The sequence below is a fragment of the Oreochromis niloticus genome, linkage group LG23 (assembly GCF_001858045.2).
Source record: "Oreochromis niloticus isolate F11D_XX linkage group LG23, O_niloticus_UMD_NMBU, whole genome shotgun sequence".
Lineage (NCBI taxonomy): Eukaryota > Metazoa > Chordata > Actinopteri > Cichliformes > Cichlidae > Oreochromis > Oreochromis niloticus.
The window spans coordinates 42,725,578-42,748,070 of NC_031986.2; the positions used below are offsets into that span (position 1 = coordinate 42,725,578).

Sequence of the window (22,493 nt, forward strand, 5' to 3'; positions counted from 1 at the left end):
CTCCACTGGGTTGTGTATAATGGGGACAGGGCATTGGGGGTAGAAAGGAGGAATGGGTCACATTAAAACTGAGTTCAGTGAGAGGGCTCCGCTAATGCTACCTAATCCTGACAAGCCTGCATCACACAACACACATTCATACACACAGTTGCTCCCTACTGGCACCTATTTATGATTGTTGGCCACCAGTGTGTGTGAGAGGTGTGTGAGGTATGTGTGGCTGATGTCACAGGCTGACTGAGAAGCTGAATTCATCTTGGACCACCAAGTATCTGACATGGAAAGTTGCATGCCATGGCACGCTGGCAATCTATTTTTCCATGTTCACCTCTTCAGGCTGATACTGACATGCCACATTGTCCGGTTAGTTAGTTGTCAGGCGCTACTGTTTACGCTTTGCATGTGTACGCACTTACGCGAGGCATTTTTATAATGTCTAATTAGATTTAACCCTCTGTGGTCCACCTTTCTTCTGTGAGGGATTCTGTTTTGAGGATAGGTTTTTTCTTTTTTTCTTTTTTTTTACTTTTTTACTAAACCAAAACTTACATTTATTTGTGGAGGCACACATGTGACATGAACCATGCCGCAGAACACAGGATTCTTTGCCTAAGCTAATTTGCAATGCCAATTCCTAGATGGGCATTAAATTTAGGAAGTGGTCTCTTTAAGGATGGCACTGTTCATATCTGAAGGCATACGAGGGTCAAAGAACAGGCTGATGGCTATAAAAAAAAAATGATAAGAGTCATATGTTATTCCTTTCACAGTTCCCAGATCTCAGCCCAGTTAAATATTTATGGGGGATTTGTACCACCATATTCAAAACATCAGGAAATCTCTTTTAAGAGAACTGTTTGTGGCACACTAAAGGTACCTTTAGAGCGGGTGGTTGCCCAACACTGGTAAAATCCTTGAGTTATGATAGAAACCATTATAAAATATTGTCTGAACCTTATACAACCAACAAATCTATTTTGTTTTCTGTTTTGTCCCATCTCGGCACGAAGATTAAAGATATGCATTAGGAAAGAACAGAATTATGAGAGAAATTTCTACAACAAAAGCATAGCTTTTTGCGCTGCACACACCCTGATCCTTAGATCTAGCAGGGCTAACCTGGTTAAACAAAGGTTATAAAACAACAATGTCCCAAAAGACAACAACATTCCAGAGGGGCCAAGTGGGTCTCTGAGGAAATCAGTCGGTCACATTCCTGCCTGTGATCAATCAGCCTCTGGCCCAGACAACCTGAGATTAACTTCAGCCACCCTGGAAACTACCTGTCCTTCCCATAGAAAGCAACCTCCAGTCTTATGCAAATCAATTTTCCCTTATTGTGATGAGAAAATATCAAAATTGTTGTGAATGTGTCTTTGAGTGTACCTCCCTGCAGGAAAGCAGTCTCAGCCGCCGCAAGATTTACTGCAATTTCCACAGTTAGGATGACAAAATAATTATAGAGAAGCTGACTATAGTGTGTGTGTGTGTGTGTGTGTGTGTGTGTGTGTGTGTGTGTGTGTGTGTGTGTGTGTGTGTGTGTGTGTGTGTGTGTGTGTGTGTGTGTGTGTGTGTGTGTGTGAGATCAGCAGCATTGTTCTGAGTGAAGAAGAGTGTGGAGTGAAGATGGATTCACAGTATGACATGAGGTCTCTACAATTTACCCTGACAGAAACCCTCATTTCTCCACCAAAGGGAGAATGTGGGCGAAGGAAGGAGGGAAGGCTTTGGCAAAATGAACTCAAAAGTATGGAAGAGCACTTCAACCTGCCGTGCTTAACTCACTGCCTCGGCTTAGCAACAATGTGGTGGAATCATTACCTCAGGTCTCTCAGGTACTCAGAGGGAGAAGGGACGTGAACTCTGTTGGAAGCAACAAATAGAGATACTGCAGCGAGTTAATAGACGAGCACATGGGTTTACAGGTTTTTTTGGTTAGACTGAAGTTAACAGTACGCTGTTGATTAATGAATCTTGTTCATAAGTCCAAGTTTTACAGATCCAAGGAAAAAAATCAAACCTGGAAACAAATGCGCTTTGGAGAGTTTGCTTAACTTTCTCAACTTAAAAGAAACACTGAAATTGTGGCACTTAAGTTCAGTGGACTGATTTTTGTAGCAGTAGTCTCCCATTAATTCTTGATTGCAGCCTGCTATTGAACACCACAGAAGAAACATTTTCTCTCGCAAAATGACTGTAAAAATACGAATCACGTACAAGAATTGTGATCTATTCTGTTGTCAAGCACGCTGCTCCTGTTTTCACATTGTCCACATCCTGCTTCTGTACCTCCCTCAGCCTACAGAGTTCTGGCCTGTACATAATTGTCTAAGTGCTTCTAGATGGCAGTGGGCGATTTGGTCATTTAGGGGCCTATTAAGTCATTAGTGCAGCAGAGGGACCGCCGTCTGCCTGCTGACAGGACCAGATGATCAGCCTGATATGTGTTGCCTTGCAGTTTTTCCAACAGATTCGCGCAGGTAATTATAGCTTCGATGTAAACCACCCTCAGATGTCACGCTTAAAGAGGGAATACACGTCACCAACATGCTTTAAAGACAATCTCTGTCTCTGCTTCACCTCCTCCTCCTCCTCCTTCTCTCCTTTTTCCACTCAGCCTATGCGTTTGGATTTGTGTGTGTGGATGAGCAATAGGTTAGAAGTGGGACAACCAGAGCCTCGGGACATGTCAGAGAAAAGGATAGGGAGTGAAGAAGAAGGCAGCAGAGACCCAAATAGAGTGAGGAGGTCAGAGGAAGTGAGAGTATAGTGCAAACAGTCATCCTCTGTGGCCAACACAATTTCTTTAAACCCAAACTTACACAGTGAATGTAAATATTTGGATATGGCTAAGGTTGGTTGTTACTTAATTCCACCCTTTAAGGATGTGCTGTTTAGGTGAACACGGTCCAAGGAACACAAAGCAAAGAATCATTCATCATTCGATATGACGCATGAGAATCTTATTTTGATTTCATTTCTGCAAACCTCGCCCAGCTTTTGGAGCCATTCATTACCCTGGGTTCTCAATATTATATTCACCACCCATAAATGCTCATCATCTAAGTGCCACGCACAGCCAAAAGCCTCAGTATCTCCACAGAAAAAGTCATTCCCTGTGGAAAGGCTCTATTTTATTTTTACTATTTCACTGCTTTTAAATCATTTTCAAAATTGCTGATTTGTATCAGTCTGAATTGGAAAACCAAACACAAATCAAATTTAATATCATATAAAGTAGTAGTGACTTATGGGAAAAGTCTAAGCACTGTTAAAAGGAATGTCTTTTTTCCCAGATAGACAAAAGTTTCACTTTATGGCCGCTGTGTGTAAACTCAGCGGTTGCTATCGTGTATTTTTTATTATATGTTTGCAAGCACATGTTGGAAAATCTTAATGTCATCACTTTGCACATTATTTTACCATAAAGAAATACATTGTTGTGATACTTTGGCCATCCCTCCAGGCCTGAAAGTGCCCCACTGTGACCACAGCATGTGTGAGGCTGCAGCGTCAGCACAGCAGAAAGCCTCAGGCTGATGTCTGCTCTAGAAGAGGAATGCCGCAGGAGCTGCACTGATTGAAATAGACACATCAGACTGTCGCTGCATCTGTAAACAGGGCGCCTCCTAATCGGGAGGAGAACACCTTCTTACTCAGAGGAAACTGGATTCACTAACCACCCTCCCATCTCATAATAACATTACCCAATCTCCTTTCAAGCCCTAAGGTGACGGCACTCGAATCTGCCACCGGTCATCTATCTCTCGCTCTCTATTTGCGCAAGTAAGTAGCTTGAGCTGATGGAAACTAATGGTCAGAGGTTGAACAAGGGACTCCATCAGACTGGTTTCTGTCTGCCTGCTCAGCAGTGCCCAGGCTGACCTCAGCAGACTGCCAGTCTCCTTACCGCTCTGCTGCTTGTGGCTCCGCTACCACCTCCCACCATGACCCATGACCCCTGCCCAGGAGAAAGGCGCCACCGATACGATGCAATTTCTCTTTGACATGGTCCAGTGGTCTTGGCTGCCAAGTGACCCAGGTAAAATAAATATTGTTGCTTATCACAGGCCAGTGCCACCACCAAATTTCCCAAAAGAAACGTTGCACTAAATCAATTTTTGTTCCATGTCCCAACTCCAAAAATGAAGAGACTCTAGGTGCAAAGCCAGTGGAGTTTGATGTTGTGCATTAATAACACATGTTACAGTTACTATTATAATGGTGATAGTGGCATTTACTTGATTAGTCATTATGTAATATATTTATCTACCCTTGCGGGAACAAAAGACATACAAAGAGTTTTGGCTATGCAGTGTACACTCTCTCTGCTGACTGCACTGTCGCCAGCCTTTTCCAATCTGTGCTGAAAGCACTTGGTACCGCCCAGCTGTCAACCTACATCGGCCTTCAAAGGACTGGAGAAGAACCATGCACCCAGCCTGCCTTTGTTTCCACAGCCTTAAACTGCCTCTCACAGAGATATCCACACCTCTCTGTCATCTAAAAAGACCAGAGAGAGGTCTCAGACAGACTGCACTCTTGTTAGACCACAATTGTCTAAAGAGGGTTCTGCTATACTTGATATCTCTCTGTCCCTCCCACGCTACCACAAACACCACCACTAAACAGAAGATTACTGCTTTAAACATGCCTCCTCCTCCTCCTATTCCAGAGAGGATGATATATTTGCTGTACCACTTTTCAGCCAAAAACGGCTTCCTCTAAATTCATGAGTCACAAAGCAGTGCTTCGAGACCACCCATCTCCCAGGAGTCCACTGTACTGGTACTGTAACAGTGGGACCGGGCCCTCCACTGAGATACCCACAGTGTGATAGGTGATAAATTATCAGTGATCACGTTTTTAAGAGCCTCTCTGTAAAGTCAGAGTTATGGGATGGTGTTAAAAATGTACTTTTTATTTGGGATCAAATTATCTGTGAGCCAGCCAGGTTTAGAGTAACTCCCATTTTAGCTCTCCCTTTGCTTATGTTTCAGATTAGCATTAGCAGCAACAAGATGCCGGTCACTCTCCATGCAACTCCTCTGCCGCCTTTCCCCTGTTTCTTCCTCCTTAGACAATGTATCTCTGACTTTCTCTCTCTGGTGTTTCACTTCTCTTTCCCGTGATTCCCACCCACGCATTTTCTGTTCAACTTTTGCTGTATCCATCCATCTGACCTCATCGCTGTTATAGTCAAGCGTAGAGGGATCCAATCAACCATAGTGTTCAGATTAAATCACAAATTATTATAATTGAGAATAATGGTTTCCATGTCAGTTTCAGTTCAGCTCTGGATTGTTCTCATACATGTCTGGAAGCAAGGGGGTTGGAAGCTCTGGAGTCAGCGGTGCCTATGTACAGGCTGGGTGAAATTCAAATTATTTGTGATAAAATTTCGATGTAATGTGCTTATCTGAATTTGAAAGCTCGTCATATGATTTTGTTTAAAGCCTTTTCATGGAAAAATACATCTCAAAGATTAAAGTAAAGTCAAGGTTCTTTAGAAACATAAATGCTATTTTCTAAAACTGGACGTGTGCTGCTTCTCAACCATGTTTGGGTGTAATTTAAGCAGTGTTGTTTTTAGGGGCAGTGACTGTCGCACTAAATGCAGATCAACATTAAATACACTAAAGACAGGAAACATGGAACCCTAAGGTAATAAGAAAATGACACCTGTACGGCACATAATAGACAAAATCACTGAAAAAAATTCCCAAAGGCATTAGCAATATTCTCTTCAGTACTGAGAAACATAGTGTGCCTGCCCTAGCTTATTTCTAGGGTTAGTAAAGCTCTCAGGCATGTGCAGGGCATGCAACGCGACTTTGACAGCGTAGTTAGGAGGTGCTGATGAAAGAGGAGAGGCTGGAAGTCCGCTGCGTCTCAAATTAGCTCCCGAGCCCTCCGTCCTCTCGCATGGAGGTTCAGGCCCTCACAGATTCTCTTGCATTACTCAGTGAATATGGATGTATGAACCTTTTACACGCACAGCGTGCCTTTGTGTGTAGGCAGTCCACGCAAACATGTGTGTGACTGTGGATACTTTGTGAACACACATGCAGATTTCTCATTTACAATTTTGTCAAAAGGCTGTATTAGGGAATAAAAACTATTAGATCATCTTACTCCTTCTTTTGAGGCTCAGTGGAGTTTTGTCTGGGAGCTCACATGCCTTGAAAAATGTTTTACAGCCTCTATTTTAAGTAAACTCCAGCTGACTAATTCTTTAAATAGAAACATATTTCCGTTGCTTTTTACATGATACAATCAATTAAAATTGCATATACACCCTGTGTTTTGCTGATCAAGTAATTTGGTAATTACACTCCTCTCAAATTGTAGTATGAGTTTAGGATTATTGCAGAGAGTTAGACAGACAGTCTGCATTAATAAATGAGAGAGAGCGCTCCTCTCTTCTCACCTTCTTCAGTGTGTTATTGTGTACTCTCTCACACCCTTTTTCCAGATTCAGCAGTTAAGTATGTTTGTGTAGTGAGGTGGAGGGACATTCATAACCATAAAGCTGTCTACAGCAGACATGTTTTAATCACTTCTTTCTCCTTATGTTGTCTTCTCCCACATTCTCAGTTTCTTTTCAGCAAAGGTGCAACATGCAGTATATGTGTATATATTTTCATGTATTCAGGAGGATAAACGATGCACCAACTTCACCAAATTGTTTTGTAATTTCTTTGGCTATTCCGGCTGTGTACACACAGGAAAATAAAGGCAAAGACAGTCATTTCATCCTCTTACCTGAGAGAAGTTGAGTCCATTGAGGGGATGACACTGCTCCTCCACTTGCTCAACTGCCCCTGTAGTCTTTCCCATTCGCTCTGCCTCTTGAGCTAGGAACAGGTCGAGCACTGGTGTCCCCCTGGACCGGACGTCCCATTCTGTGAGTGAGTTTACCATCAGCATTACCCACACAGGCCTCTTCCTCTCCCAGTTCCCTGCAATAGCATTGAACAGGTAGTCAGCATACAGGCCTCGGCCTCGCTGGTCAGCTGTCATCCAATAAGGCATCATGTGTTTGACGTAATCAAGATGGCGTTTGAGTCGGCGGTACAGATCTCGAGGTAGCAGGGTCTGCAGGTTTTCTCCATGGGGGAGTAACTGGCAGCTGGTCAGTTTGGAGATGGTCAGGGGATCAGTCAGGTCCAGCTCAAAGTAAACATTATTGCTGTCATGGAAAGCCTGCTTGGAGCTGTTGGGAATGAAGTCCCAGACTCGGGTGTAGGGCACGTGGATGGTACCAAATAAGTAAGAAGGTGGGTGAGGAGGTGCCCGCTTTACTCTCCAAAGGAAAGAGTTCATGTCACTTTGCTATAGAAAACACACAAAAAAGAAGAAGAGGAAAAAGATTTTAACAATAAACAGAAACAAAAACACCAAAACCATCATGTTAGAGCTCGCCTTAAAACTAAAAGTGACAGATTTTTCCTCTGTTGTGGTTTACTGGCTCTTGGGCTCAGGTCAACAAGTTAAAATTCAAAATACTATTTTAAAATTAAACCGCGGGAAGTATGAAGTCTAGTCAGCCTGGGGCTGTGCTGCAAGCACTTGCAGTCAGGGAGTTTATAGAGGGGCCTTCTGGGCTGTAAACAGACCCCCGTGTATTGTTGAGGTGCATACCTCGGTTGCCAAAGCCTCTTTCGGCCTGGGAAGCATTTTCAGGGCTGTGGTGCAAATATACTACACTGGAGCTCATAAAAGCCATGAAAGAAACCTGCACTCAATTTTGACCTCACTATGATACTTATATTTGGGATTTTACTTTCTTTTTTTAACATCGGGCATGAGGATGAAATGCTGACAGTCTCAAGTACAGCACTGATTTTGTCTTTAAGGTTTGTGTTACAGCTTTTTACTGTTGTGGTTGTCTTTATTAGAAAGCAATGTCAAAACTGAAATTAAATAATCACAGTTGTTCTAAATGAATATAAGGCTCTACTGCATTTAAGACATGTTTCTTATTAGCTGCTCTGCAAATGTGCTTTGCATGTGCTATGACTTTGATGTTGGCATTATTTAAATATGACAAAAAATAGCTTTTATAAACAATATCAAACTTCTGGCCTCTGAGACACAGTGCAATCAGGCATTTGAGGGATGAAACCCATTACTGTAAAATAAAGTTATTCTTAGAAAATGTTTATTTCTAAAATTTAATCAAGATTTTCTTCAGCTGTGCTCCACTGCAGACTGCCAACGCTGCCTTTGTCATTTCAACTTTTCAAATAGCGGTGCTCTTGTGGTATGTTTTTATAATCATCATAATTAATTGCAATTTACATACCGTAATTACTGGCACCAACTTGTGCTAGACAAAATAAATCAAAATGACCATATTTGATTTCAGGGCAAAATTCGGGTTTTTCAGATACACTGCGTTTGTTTCTGTGTTTCTAACCTCATTTTCACTTTGGCCAAGGCCACTCGTCTGCGAAGACTAACGGGAAAGGTTTGGAAGGGATTAATATCATATTTTGGAAGGGCGGAAACTAATAAAGCATTTTGCACGTCCACCGTTAACTACGTGTACTTGGGCCTAACCGTAAACGAAGACGTTTTGACGTGGAAAGTGAGACGGTGATCGTGTAAGACCTGAAAAGAGGCGAGAGCCTCTCTACTAAGGCAGCTTTGACTTTTCTGGCGAGCCTTGACGCACGGGGTTCCTTTTTTATGGGGGTAATTACTCTTAACAGAAAACAGAGACCACTGTACTGATGCATTAGAAATCACATGGAGCAAGCCTTCAGCCATATCTGACAACAGTACTATATAGGACAGCCTAATACAACAAAGTCTGTGATCTGTAAACGACTCCTTAATGATATCTTCAGCAACAACTTGCACACTCACGTGCCAAGTGTTTTGTTTTTGTTTTGTTTTGGACTGTTTCTGGGCTCTTGAGCTATGCAGTTTTCATGTGCTGTATTTATTTCCAACAAGAAAGAGTGTTGGATATGACTCTTGAAGTCACGATGGCCATTAACTTCCCCCCCGCTCTTTATGTCGAAAATGCAAGAAGTGGAAGGCAGACAGCCGGCTGGGCAAGCACAATAACCGAGCTGGAATATGTCTGGGCTGCACTCCGGCACTTCCTCACGGTCTGCGAGTTCAAGCCACATCCATAATTTTACCAATATACCCGATAAGTGTTTTAATAAGCCGCCACAGTACTGAAACACGATCACTTCTGAAAGGTCAGTGAAACTTTCCCAAATGAAGTAAGTCACCCGTGGGTGTTCCCACTTGCGTTTGTCACATAAACAGCCATAAAGTTGGCAAACGGTAACAGTTTCTCTTGGCAGTCTCCTTCATGTTAAGTCCCCACTCCACAGCTTTACTGCAGTATAAGGGTCTTTCATTTATATATGAACATTTACATAAACAAAACGCACAAAAAGTTATTTTCCACAAAGCTGGTTGGCGTATTATCATTATTATTATTATTATTATTATTATTATTATTATTGTTATTATTATTATTATTATTAATATCATTATTATTATTATTATCATTATTATTATAACTTTAAGTTATTGTTACTATAACTTTAAGGATAAGTAATAAGAAATTGTAGGCTGTTTCCTTTAAAGTCATATCAGTGTAAGCCTTTGCGCTTGTTATAGACAAGTGTCTAAGTCAGAAAAACAGCCTAATGACAAACTAGACTCTATAGTCACTGCGCCCCTCGTCGTAGAATCTCCCTCCAAAATGACCCAATGCTTCAGTGGAGTTTCACCATATTATTCAAAAAGAAGTTCTTGGAGAGAAAGGGGAGTTTAGGATGAACAGACAACAAGTGTCGCAAAGCCGTAGGGTTGTTAGTAGCTCCATTCAGTTCTGTGGGCTAAATAACAACCTTGTCGGGGTCAAATCTTTGCTTAGAGTAGCCTGGGTTATTATTAACTTTCAAATACGCGTCCATCCCGGTGCACACGGGGAGTTACTGACTTAAGAAAGCCGTCCCAACACGACTCACCGACTTTGGAGCGTCGCACTGTCTCGGTCTGCCCGGTCGGTCTGCGCCCCAGGGTGCCACAGCGTGCAGCAGCGCGCTCAGGAAGACCCAGCTGATTCCCGGCAGAAAGACCATCCCGTCGATGTTATAGGACAATTGTAGGAGTCAGCTCACAGCGGACTTTTCTCTCTTTCCCCCCACTCTGTCTTCTCTGTTACTGCCCGGTTTCCCGTCTCCTTTGAAGTACAAAAAAAAAAAAAAAAAAGTTACCGGTGGCCTCTGGGCTCACATGTGCAGGTCGGCGAGAGGACCATTCCGCCTCTTCGCCATTCCCGACGCACTCCACTTGTGAATGTGTCTGTTTCTGTTCTAAACTTTTCTTGGCTCCTTCCAACCCGGTGCAGTCCTGAAGCAGGAGCTATAAACTCTTTGGAGAGTTTGCGCTCCACGAACTTGGAGCGTCTTGACTGGGAAAGAGGTGGGACGGTCTGAGTGAGTACCCCACCCCACCCAAATACACACAGCCCAGGTTCTTTTAAGAGGAGGGAGCGCAGGTTCATAGAGAAATGACAGGTTTCCCCGAGTGAAGCAGCTCTAGCCACGCAGACCCCCAAAACAGTGCAGATTGGAATTAATCTTCTCATTAGCTGCCTATTAAGTTTATTTAGTCCACATTTCGATGTTCCTGATATTTTTTTTAATAAACCGAACTCAGGAACTCGTTTTTTTTAAATTGATCCCAATGAGCTTAGATGTGATTTTATATTCTGTTATTGCGGGGTTTCCTTGATATTACCTGTTAAACTCTTGCAGATTGCAGCTGTTGAAAGGCATCTCCTCATTAGCAGATGGTAGTCTAGATCTTCAGTGTCTATATGTTCAATATTTTTTCTTATATAAAACTATAAATCTTTGCTATAGTGGTTTATATACCACAGCCATGCACTATGATTGGGTATATGTACCTCATTATTATGAGGGAGGCTGTCACCACTAACCAAGAGCCCAGAGGGCTCACAGTACTAGCTGTCCAGAGGTTTGTTTGGTTTGGTTTTCGGCAGAGTCATTTCAAAGATGTAAATGAACACTATTTCAAATGCTGTCATGTGCTTCCTCACCAGTAGGATCCCATTCATCTCTGTCCTTCTCTGTTTGACATGCCTGCAGCAATAGGCTGCATTTGAACTGTATGGATAATCTTAGACCTTATATGCATGATTAATGGATGCAAATAAACAGGTCCAAGCAAAGACAACTGTGAGAAGTCTTTTATTTATCTTCATTCCACCACTCTTCTTAAGATGTATTAGTCATGATGAGGAGTAGGCATTCTGAAATCAGCGCATGTGTTGAGAGATAGTGGCCCCTCTGTGCAGGCACCAATGTCAACGCTCCACTACTCTACTGTGACCTCAGTTATTGTCCAAGTGGCAGACAGCGTGACAGAGTCAAGTAGTGGAAATTTATCACGGGGACCCCTCAAACAAGTGGCACCGAGCCCCTCCCTGCAGGCTGGGCAGACAGACCTCAGACAAGCAACTCTTTGTCCTCTTTCATGTTCTCCCCTCCTCTCCACTCCTCTTCTCACCACTCCTTGTTCACTTCTGTTACTGGGCAGCTCGGTCCGTCTGCACCCTTATTGTATTTTCCATTCAGATTGGCTGTTTGTGTTGAGTGCCTTTGATCAAGTTGTCTTTTAACCAAGTTTCACGTTGTAAAACTGTGACACTTCTGCCCTTTGACTCTTGACTCTGACTACTTTCGCTGGGAGTCATTTATCAAGATTTGAGAGTCTGACAGGTAGAAAAGTTAGCATGTTTTTGCTTTATGGATTTGCACAATGGTCCACTTGAATGCCACCTCATATTTTCACATACTTGAAACAGAAGAATAACTCAAGAAAACCATGCTAAACAAATCTAATCTCTGCATCCTCACTACTCGGTTTCTCCCTTTTGTGGCTCTTGCTCTGAGACAGGTGTGGGACTTGAGTTAACGGTTTCATCTAGTCTAATGTGGCCACCTGTAGACCCAGGTACATGCTTTAACCACGCCTCGTAGAAGGCTTCTCTTTGAAGGAGCTTTCCACATTCTTGGCCGGTTAGTAGAGGGCTTATGAGCGGCTGGCTGCAGGATATTCCTGGACTGGGGCCAGCACTTACAGCATGGTGCACGTATATAGCTGGGGACGAAAGAAGACTTTAAAGTTAATGTTCTGTTAGCAGATCGCGGCAACGTCCACTTATAGAGCACACATCTGGGGAGGTGTTGGAGAGAGAAGGAGGCAGGAAAGGGAGAGAAAGAGAGTCGACTCGGCTGCAAAAGTATTTTTGACATGTTAAACAAGTCTGCAGCTGAACCCTGCCAATAGGCCTGTCCACACTTTTACTGGCTTTGCATATTTTTCTTTAATATGTCAATGACATACAGAAGAAAGCATACAGATAGTGAAAGAGTAAAGATGAGATTGAAGGCACCCTGTTAACGTCTGTAGCCCTGCAGTTCAAAAGATCTTGTGTCTACTTGTCCTTGTGGCTCTCCATATGTCTGATATTGTGCAGAAGTCCTGGCACAAAACCCCAATTTTAAATCTGCACCTTTGCCTCAGAGTCATTACTTGTCTTTTGTTATGTAATGCAAGTATTATTTCCTTCATAAACACCACCGGTGCTCTACACCACATGAAAAGAGAACATCCATTTATATCCACTGAACTGTACAGAGATGTGTAACTGTAACTGAGGCTGGAAATGCATGCAAACTATTTTGTTTATTATGTACACAGGGACCCCTAGTGGTGTGAAGAAGAATTAAGCATGTGCACATTGTGGACAAAAGTAAGAAGAACAAGGTGGGATGGGTACCCTGAGGGCATAAAAATTGCGCTTCAAAGAAACTAGGTATGATAAATTTGAAGGAGTGACTTATAGCTTCAGGCTTCCATACCTCATAGTCTGACTGTCAAGCTCGAAGGCCCCACTGGACACTCCCACTCTCTGTCTCTTTCTGGTGTCTCAGCTGGACTAAACACGCATTCCCTTCACTACCTCCACCCATCTCTTGCTCAGGGTCTAATATCCTCTGTCCTCCTTTGAAGAAGTCGAGGAATAATATTGACAGAGTCTCTGGTGAAATGTTATTGTGGTTCCCTTTTCCGGATGTCCTGGGAAAATGGGGGGTAAAATGTAAAGGTTAGGAGGTAGTAGAGAAGAAGGACAATTTTATGTGGTAAAATATATCAAAGAATCCAGGGAGTGGGCCCAAAATGTATCTGTTTACCCCAGATGAGTTAAGCAGAGATAAAAAGGAGTTCAACCAAGTCTAACGTCTAACGGCTATTTTTGGTTAGTCTCCAAGAATTTCTGCTGCCGTCGGTGGGTCATGCAGACACTGATTTGTTTGGTGACAGCACATTTGTGTTAAATAGTTTTTTCCTAGTAGGTGCAGTGATGTCTCTTGTTGCAGGTCAACACATGCAATTGAGGGTCTATCTTCATCCAGAAGGAGCAAAAGCAGAAGGGGAAAGATGAGGGGAAGAGATAAAATGACGGAGGTCACGGCAAGGGTTGTTTTTTCAGAAGTATTGTCTCATATAGATTTTTTTTTAACATCTGTCATTATTTTGGGGGGAAGTAAAGAAGAAGAGACATAAGTCTGAGTCAGAGATTGAAATAATTCAGTTTAGTTAAATGAGATCAAGATTTGCATTTAGGATGTATCAAACAGCAGCAGGAGTGTTTATTTTGTATGTTAATATTTCAATATTTCACCTAAAAGGTTCTTTCGTCATGCTGTATAATATTTACAATTAAGTCATGGAAAGAAAATTCACACTTTCACAGTTTCTTGAGATGCTGAATGAATGAATGAAAGCACACAGCCACCCTTTTTCCAGTTATTTGTGTTAAGTGGTTGCTGGCTCTCGCTTCACATTCACTGTGCAGACATATGAGTTACAGTCGTCTCCTCATCAAGCTCTCAACGAGTAGGCAGATTAGTATATTTCCCAAAATGTTGAACTGCTTCTTCAAAGGAAAAAGCCTGACTGAAAGAGTGGGAAAACAAAGCAAATGTACAATAATTCCAATTTCTACTTGGGGTCACTGAATTGTTTGATTGTCTGAAAATGATTTAAATCATCATATGGGTGATTTTGGATCTGGCGGACGCTCTCCACCATCATCATCAAGACGCCTAATAAGGGAGTATTTTTGGGTGAATGGAGTTGATGCTTTTGGTACATTTCCACAAACTAGAGCTGTTTTGACAGCGTGTGGTGACCACACACCTTACTAATATGCTTCATGTTGAAATTGCTTTTACTATGCATGCCACCTGTTGATCACTTTCCATTTAATGATGAAGGAGGCCCATCTTATTAGTACCAATCTTCTAAGGCCGTTGTGGAAATGACTTCTATGCTGAGATTTTGGTAAAGCAGCAGTTTTGATCATAATTTGTATTTTTTTTCTGGTCATTTTGTATATGTGGACACATACTGATGCTTTCACAGAGAGCCATATCTTGTGTTTGTTTTCTAGAGCCTATAATTCTCTTACATCAAAGGCTTGGCTGCCAAAGTCACCCCATGATGCACTGCACTCTCTCCCACTGATCACTGGCATTGTTAGTAATTGTATTACCCATATCTGGAGCACCCCCTGCTATCTTCCCTCTTCTCCCCCATTTACCCCTGAAAGCCAAAGCTGAAGAGTTGGAGGAGTGAAAAGGCTCCTCCTGCTGTTAAGAAGATCTGTCTTTTGGCTATTTGAATGGTAAAAAAAAATAAAGTATGGACAAATAATGATGTTTCCCCTCTTGTCATTTAAGCATACATAGTGGTTCTGCTCCAAATCTCAGAGCTCGACAATGGATACCATTAATATCACAATATTATGGTAATACAATATATATTTTGCCAGTGTTAATCTCTATTATGCTGTTGTTGTTCATTGTCAGTGTCCTGTTTGGGGTTCATTCAAGCAGGGTTCAAAGAAGGCGACCAATGCCAAATAAGGAATTTTTCATTGACTGGTGAGCACAAACAGCATGTGTTATGATATCATTAAATCAAAGCCTCTGGTCTGCACTGGTGTGCAGGGATCAGATGAGCTCTTCTCTAAGTCGGCAGAAATTGAACTTGACCTCCTTTTGAAGATGGTCATCTGCACTAATAAGGTCTTTTGAAGATTATCATATTGTCCGAAGATGCTTTAATGCAGCACATATAGTAAATTTGTGGCATGAAAGGTTAAAAAAGATATTATGCTTTAAGATCAATAGAGAACAGGAAGCATTGGTTCAACTACTGTCTGCTCGTGTTGTTTTTCCACACACAGCTTCCCCTAGTTTCTGTGATTTTACACTGACTACAGAAAGCAAAGCCTGGCCCTGTGCCTGAGTCAGCCTTTGGCAGGGAGTTTAGTTTGGTGGCAATGAAACTCTGTGTGTTTATCCTGTATTTATCCGAGGTTTATTTGGTCTCTTGCACATCTCTCTCTGTGGTCGTACTGTACGCCAGCTGCTGTGTTTGAGGGGGTAGTCTTAGTCATAGACTGTCTTGAGCTTTGTTTACCCACATCTGTGAAGCTAGGTGTCCAAAATACTACATAGTGTGTACCTGGGTGCTTTGAACAGACATGTGGTTTGAACATGTGTTTGAAAGTATAAAAACAATTCAGTGGCCTGATCTGCAGTTTGGGTTCCTTTTGGGTTAGAAGCAAAGAAACAGGCTCAGAACGATAACATCTTGAATCAGCTGCGTTGAGAACTGTGCGATTCCAGAAAAAAGCTCTTTGATCCCTGTGACTGATAAAACTGGACTTCAGCTGTGAGTTCAGAACCAGTGCAAGGTTGGGGGTAGGGAGGGGCTGAATAATGTGAAAGCGGTAACACAATATGACATTTCATGCTTTCTTTCTATCATCTGTTCTTTTTTGGATCTTTTTTATATCCCCGCTTTTCCCACCCCGACATATCCTTTGGTTTTCAGCTCTGTATATTTTCAAAATCAGTGTGTGCTTCTGTAACACTTGGCCCATCAAATTCAACCCCCCAAACTCAAGTTCATGTATCGGTGCAGATATACATACACATTCATCTAAATATGAGACACTGAAAGAAGGAGGGCGCACCAGTGCACAAGGTGGAAGAAGAAAGGAAAAAGAAACACAAAAAGAAAAGGTGTTGATGGAAAGCAATTGATGTGAAGAGTCACAGGAATGCTACAGAGGGAGATGATTAGGTCTGACTGATGGCTCTGTATTGATACAACACAGACATAATTTATTGCCTTAAAGACCGTATTTCAAATGCCTAAAATTAATGGTTTGTGGAAAGAGAGCAGTGGAGGATGAGAAGTAGGAGGGCATTTTCAAGATCTGTCTCCATAATAACAACCTGACTCAGATAAACACACAGACTCAGACATGCATAGACACTGATACAGGTACGCACACATAGATGCACACGCACACAAACCCCAGACTTCTTTCAGCTCTCTGGGCAATGTTCCTACTGCTACTCTTCACTCACACATAGAGCTGTTCTTGTGGTTGACAGGGAGCGGTGGAGCTGTCAACAGGCCCAGAGCCTGTTGAGAAGCAGGCTGCGCTACTAAGCTACACACACACACACACATTCACCCACACAGCCGCTGATATAAACACAGATCCATACATGCACATGCTTTTGAAATATGTCAAACAGCATGGCTTCTATGACAAAATACACACAAACACACGCACTAGGTCAGAGGGAACATATTAAGCAGTACTGCGCGTATGACTGAACTGAACACACACAAAGAACAGAAACACATTAAACAGCATGACCCTTATGACTAAATACACAAACACACAGGCACGCAGGCACAGACAAATACACAAATAGTTCTCTCAGGAAAAATCCAGAGAGGTAATTTTCTGCTTCTTCAGCTGATCCTGAACATGTGTCACGGTTTATACTGTAATCTACAGTATGAGACTGAAAAAGGAAAATACACCAGCTTCGCCCCTGCTTTCATGTCTAGATTTATTTATGGTCTTGCCTGGAGCTCTGTTTGGGCTTCCAGGGGATGTGAGTCTGTTATGCTGTGATGTGTATAATAATATCATTAACCACTTACCTTGGTAGAAATGACAGTGGGCCTATAATTATTAAGCATTGTCTTAGATTTGTACTCCAAGCAAGCTTTATATTTTTTGCAATATCACTGTACTGAGCAAAGACTATTTTTACTTCCTTGGTAGCAGTCCGAGCCAAGAGTATAACTTAAATGCAACACATCAATAACGTTGCGATGACAGCTTCCAGTCTCCACCTGGTCTCACAGAAGATGAATTATACTCTGAATCTGACTGAGCCCCGATGCTCAGGTCCCAGTGGGGGGCAAACTTCGAGCCTTAATGCCCCAACAGGGAAGTCAATAATACAGTAAGTGAAATACAAACTGTATCAGTGTAAGCGTTTGCCAGCACCTTCTCTGTAAGTGAACACAATTCAGTGGATATGTTGTTGCAGTATTTCATTCTACAGTAGTATTTAGTTTAAAAAATAGGACAAACTTTATAAATAATCTCTCTAGACAAGTACAGATATGTATGGAGAAAAATGCGGTATTCTGCTTTTGGAAGCCAAACGGGGTTGATCTCATATGTTAAATGTATCAGCTAACATTGTTGTGATTGGCTAGTGGTATCATGACAGTATTATCATCATCGACAGCTTAGCATGTTAGCTAGTAACATTTACAAACAATGTATAACAGAAAGTATCACAAGTGAATGAAGACAATGGTGAAGACAATGTTTTGTAATGGTCATAATTAGATAATTCAAATTTCTCCCCTAAATTTGCTATAAAAAGTTAGGAGTTACTGTAATATGTGAGGCCTTTGTCTCTGCGACAGGTCAAATTTTGACCTGCAGATGACCCCTGAAAACCTCACCAGATCAACAAAGTACGTATTATTCATCCTTGGGGCACCGTGAATGTTGGTCCAAAAGTACACAGTAATTCGATCAGGTATTGAGCTGATCAGTCTAGACCGCTGCTATCTCTGGAGCTATAAAACATTCAATTTATAAGCATTTTCACACTCATTACCTTTGATATTTAACTTAATCCCTTTCTAGTAAAATTTGCTGTATGAACTCGGAAGGCCATTCATCTATAATATGTATACACTGTACATATAGAGTACAGTGCAGACATAAGTTTTGCGATTCATGACAAAGGGAGACTGCTGTGATGACCCAGTGACTGCGAAGATGCCTGACAATAGCGGCCTGGCCTGACTGCAGAGAGTTAAAAAACATGCTTTACACTCTGGGGAGTTCTGAGCTCTGCAGTCGAAGCGAGACAGTCGGTTGATTTATGAGCCAGAGTTGAGCCTAGCATAGTCTGCTGGGCTGAAGCACATCACCATGATTGAAAGTCACATCTAAGCCAATGTGCTGCCCTTTCAGTCACCACACTGCACATGCCCAGAGATGACTGAGTTCTGTTTTGATATCGGAGGCTCTTAAAATGAAGTTGACAGGGTAACATTTACAAAGTAATTCGAGCACACAGGAAACAGTGGTCCACTGGTCTGGTGAAGAGGCTTTTGGATTCTGTTGCTCGTAAGTCTCCCTTTCTTTTCCTTCTTTTTTATATTTGCTGCTATTTTGTCTTGCTCCCTTATTCCATCGCTCCCTTATACTGTCATATCTCTCCAGTCACATGTGGGTAGTCATATTGAATTAGTTGCTCGGAAATCTTACAGCCAAATCAAATGATGCACAAAAATTGAGGTAATCTAGCTTCCTGTATTTATCTTTATTGCCTCTTGCATGACCTTCTAAAGACAGAAGTCTTGCCTGACCAGTAAACAGACAACAAGATCAAAAGTATGAGGTCACTGAGAAATCTTCTTTGTTTTTGCATAGATTTCACACATTTATTTAAAAAGTAACTTGAAATTGATAACAGATGGTTTAATAAATTAGGTGGTGCACTGGTTAGCACATTCATCTTACAGCAGGTTCAAATCTGCTGGTTGGGGTCATTCATATTCTCAATGTGCAAGTCCATTTTCAAGTTAGGTTAACTGATAATTCTCATTTCATTGTTCTGTGTTGGCCCTGCAATTGATTGCATCCTGTCCAGGGTGAAGCCAGTCTCTCACCCACCAAAGGGACATGAAGGGACTCCATCCTCCTATTACACTAAATTGGATTAGCCAATCATTCCCATGTTTCAGTTGCAAGCTGTATTATCTAATGTCATTTTATCATGTTAAAAGGTTGGCTAATCTTTAGAGAACCTCCCATTCAATTGTGTCTTGCAGAAAATTGCTGTGCTAATAAAAGAATAATTACTTTTACCTAGTTGAGTCATCGGTGGCGTCAAACATTTGGCTCAAAATGGTCAAAAATCAAAAGAACTTCTTGGTCAAAAAAAGAGCTATTTCATGGATGAAGTTGGTAAAAAAAAAAAAAGATGGAAAATGAATTTTGAATATTACCATAGACTCCTGTATCACCTTCACAGAGCAGCCAAACTGGCTCTGACTTGAAACAGAAAATAGAAACAGAAGTGGGAGGTCTCTGAAAGTGAAGGCAAGCATAGCGTCATGAATTATTACCTGCTAAATGTCCTAAAAATAAAGTCGAAAAAACACAAGAACCTTATTATATTAATGCTTATAGTGGTTTTGCCACTAGCACAAATAACTGCATCTTTGAAATCATGTTTTACATGTTTGTGGTTTGGTTTAACTTCATGCTGTAATGCCACATAGTAACCGCATGATCACACAAATTATCTTGCTACTCGCCCTCGTTTCCTGAGTAAGATTGTGGAACACTGTGTTTGAATGGTCAGACAGCAGTGTGTATCTAGCAGCATTCACTGATAATATCGCAGAAGATAAATGAGGCGTGGCTTGTTGCCATCCATTCCTCTTTGCAGAGAGAACAGGAAGATAACAATAACAGAATGATGCAGGTTTAAGTCATTCATTAACACTGCCAAGAACATTTTTCAACAGCAGTGACCAAAATAAGCCTGGTGTTGTTTGTGGTTTGAGGTGATGTTGTCGCCACAGTAAATTAACCATTTTTTTTGGCAAAACATGAACCTGATGCAAGATGAGTCATTGCTGGGTAAACAGTTCAGTCATAACTGTAACGATAACAGGAGGATAATTAAAGAAAAGTATGCCAAGTTGGTCTACTGCTACTTCTGCTGTGCACATTTTATTACAGCTAAACTATTAATGCTAATTACAAATTTTGACTCAAATAATTGTTGTTTTTCCTAGATTTCTCTCTGAGATGCTCAGTTTCATACCGTAGCACAGAAAACCTTTACTTTTGTCCTTGCGCTTGCCTTTCACATCCTCTATGTGTTACAACTTGTAACATCAAACATTACACATAAAAGCCTTTCTGCGGCACTGGAAAGAGAAATGTGTTTCTCATTTCATGCTATTATCATATCACTGGACATGTGCACATGCAACTTTGTTCTGAAAACCGTGGATTCGGAGAGTAAATGAGCCACAGAGTCAGTAATTTGAGCTCTAATCCCACCGTAAGCCCTGATGGAGACTCAACTGGTTAGTGGAAATATTTACAAAGCCAGACATCATTCGGGGAAGGAAAGTGAACAAGATGTTGATAAAAATGACTGAATAATCCGTGTGTTCCTGTTTGTCTTGGCTTTGTTGGTTGCTGTGATGATGAAGCATGCAAAAGAAAAAAAAGGCTGAGAGGGAGAGAGAGAGATGATCTGAGTAAGTATCTGATAAAGGAAAGGAAGAAACTTTTTTTCATTAAAAAGGAAACATTAGTGCATCTTCTACTGTGATGTCAAACATAACATACTACAGTTGAAAGGGTTAAACAACATTTTCCCCCTAAAGATATTCATCCTTACTTTCAAACAAAAACAGAAAAAACACTAAAACACACACTTACACCTAAAGAAGTGTGTTTTTCTTTTCAAAAAGAATTTGAATCATTTGTGCTGCTTCTTTAGTTTCAGTGATTTCAGCATTTTGTTTAAACAATGAACACATTTAAAAAGAATTGATCTTTGAAAATTAAATATTACATTTTTAAAATGTGCAGAATACCCTCAGAGAGAAGAAATCTTTATTGATGAAAGCAATGCAGTGGTTTAGAATTACTGTGCACTAAATCATTTTTATGCTAAGGAGTAACCGCAGCTCCATCAACACGTAGCTGTTGGTTAAGCCTGGGTTCAGATGAGGGCTCATGATTGCGTCTTAATGGGTTTAGTGGGAACAAGGTGTCACAGAAAGCATTGGGGGATTAGCAATTACAAAAATGTCTCCACCAGCGCAAAGTTTTTGAGTGAGCTGCTAATTTATCCTTCACCAGGGCAAACTGAAATCCTCTCAGTACAAATTAAATTAACATGCAGTCAAACTTACCAAAGCTGAGGTGCTGTAAAATGGACACCTGCTAATGATTTTGTGCTAAACTCCTATTGGTGTTTCCAGGGTTAAAATTGTATTTGCTCCCACAAAGTTTCACATTGATTTTCAAAGCGGGCTAGTGTGAAGTTTGACTAGAAGCTGGCCTTTTGGGCTCTTACTACAGCGGCTGTGATTTATCAACAAGCCAACCCTGATCTTCCGCTGGTGGGGCTTCCCAGCCCTAAACAAACGTTTCCAAGTTTGTCTAAACCCAGGAGACCATTCAACTGTTAGGCAACAGGGCTGCATTGTGGTTAACCATCACTCTTTAAAACAAATCTTATAATGATCCATGCTGTGGCTGCTACAAAGGCGGTGGATTTGGATCAGAGCCATATAAGCACTGTTATGCTCAATGTCTGACCTCTGGTCCAAGCCTTACCCTTGCCACTTAAAGAATCAAAGCTCCTGCCCTAACTATCAAGCATCTTTCATACAAACAACGGAGGGCACCTACAGGGAGTGCAGAATTATTAGGCAAGTTGTATTTTTGAGGAATAATTTTATTATTGAACAACAACCATGTTCTCAATGAACCCAAAAAACTCATTAATATCAAAGCTGAATGTTTTTGGAAGCAGTTTTTAGTTTGTTTTTAGTTTTAGCTATTTTAGGGGGATATCTGTGTGTGCAGGTGACTATTACTGTGCAGAATTATTAGGCAACTTAACAAAAAACAAATATATACCCATTTCAATTATTTATTTTTACCAGTGAAACCAATATAACATCTCCACATTCACAAATATACATTTCTGACATTCAAAAACAAAACAAAAACAAATCAGCGACCAATATAGCCACCTTTCTTTGCAAGGACACTCAAAAGCCTGCCATCCATGGATTCTGTCAGTGTTTTGATCTGTTCACCATCAACATTGCGTGCAGCAGCAACCACAGCCTCCCAGACACTGTTCAGAGAGGTGTACTGTTTTCCCTCCTTGTAAATCTCACATTTGATGATGGACCACAGGTTCTCAATGGGGTTCAGATCAGGTGAACAAGGAGGCCATGTCATTAGTTTT

The 22,493-nt window shown here is 41.4% G+C and overlaps 1 protein-coding gene across 3 annotated transcripts in view; it reads right to left on the reverse strand.

Annotated features, from left to right (window-relative positions):
* The window catches only part of trabd2b (TraB domain containing 2B), a 68,424-nt gene extending 57,866 nt beyond the window's left edge, over window positions 1–10,558 (reverse strand). Inside the window, exons 1-2 of one of the 3 annotated variants that reach the window (XM_005479071.4) lie at window positions 10,002–10,558; window positions 6,766–7,335 (exon numbers count right to left, since the gene is read on the reverse strand). In XM_005479071.4, coding sequence (XP_005479128.1) covers window positions 6,766–7,335; window positions 10,002–10,115 — 684 coding nt within the window. In that variant the 5' untranslated portion in view covers window positions 10,116–10,558. The remainder of the gene's footprint in view (window positions 1–6,765; window positions 7,336–10,001) is intronic. The other 2 variants (XM_003440039.5, XM_025903249.1) reach the window with 2 other exon arrangements.
* Between the last annotated feature and the right edge of the window lie 11,935 nt (window positions 10,559–22,493).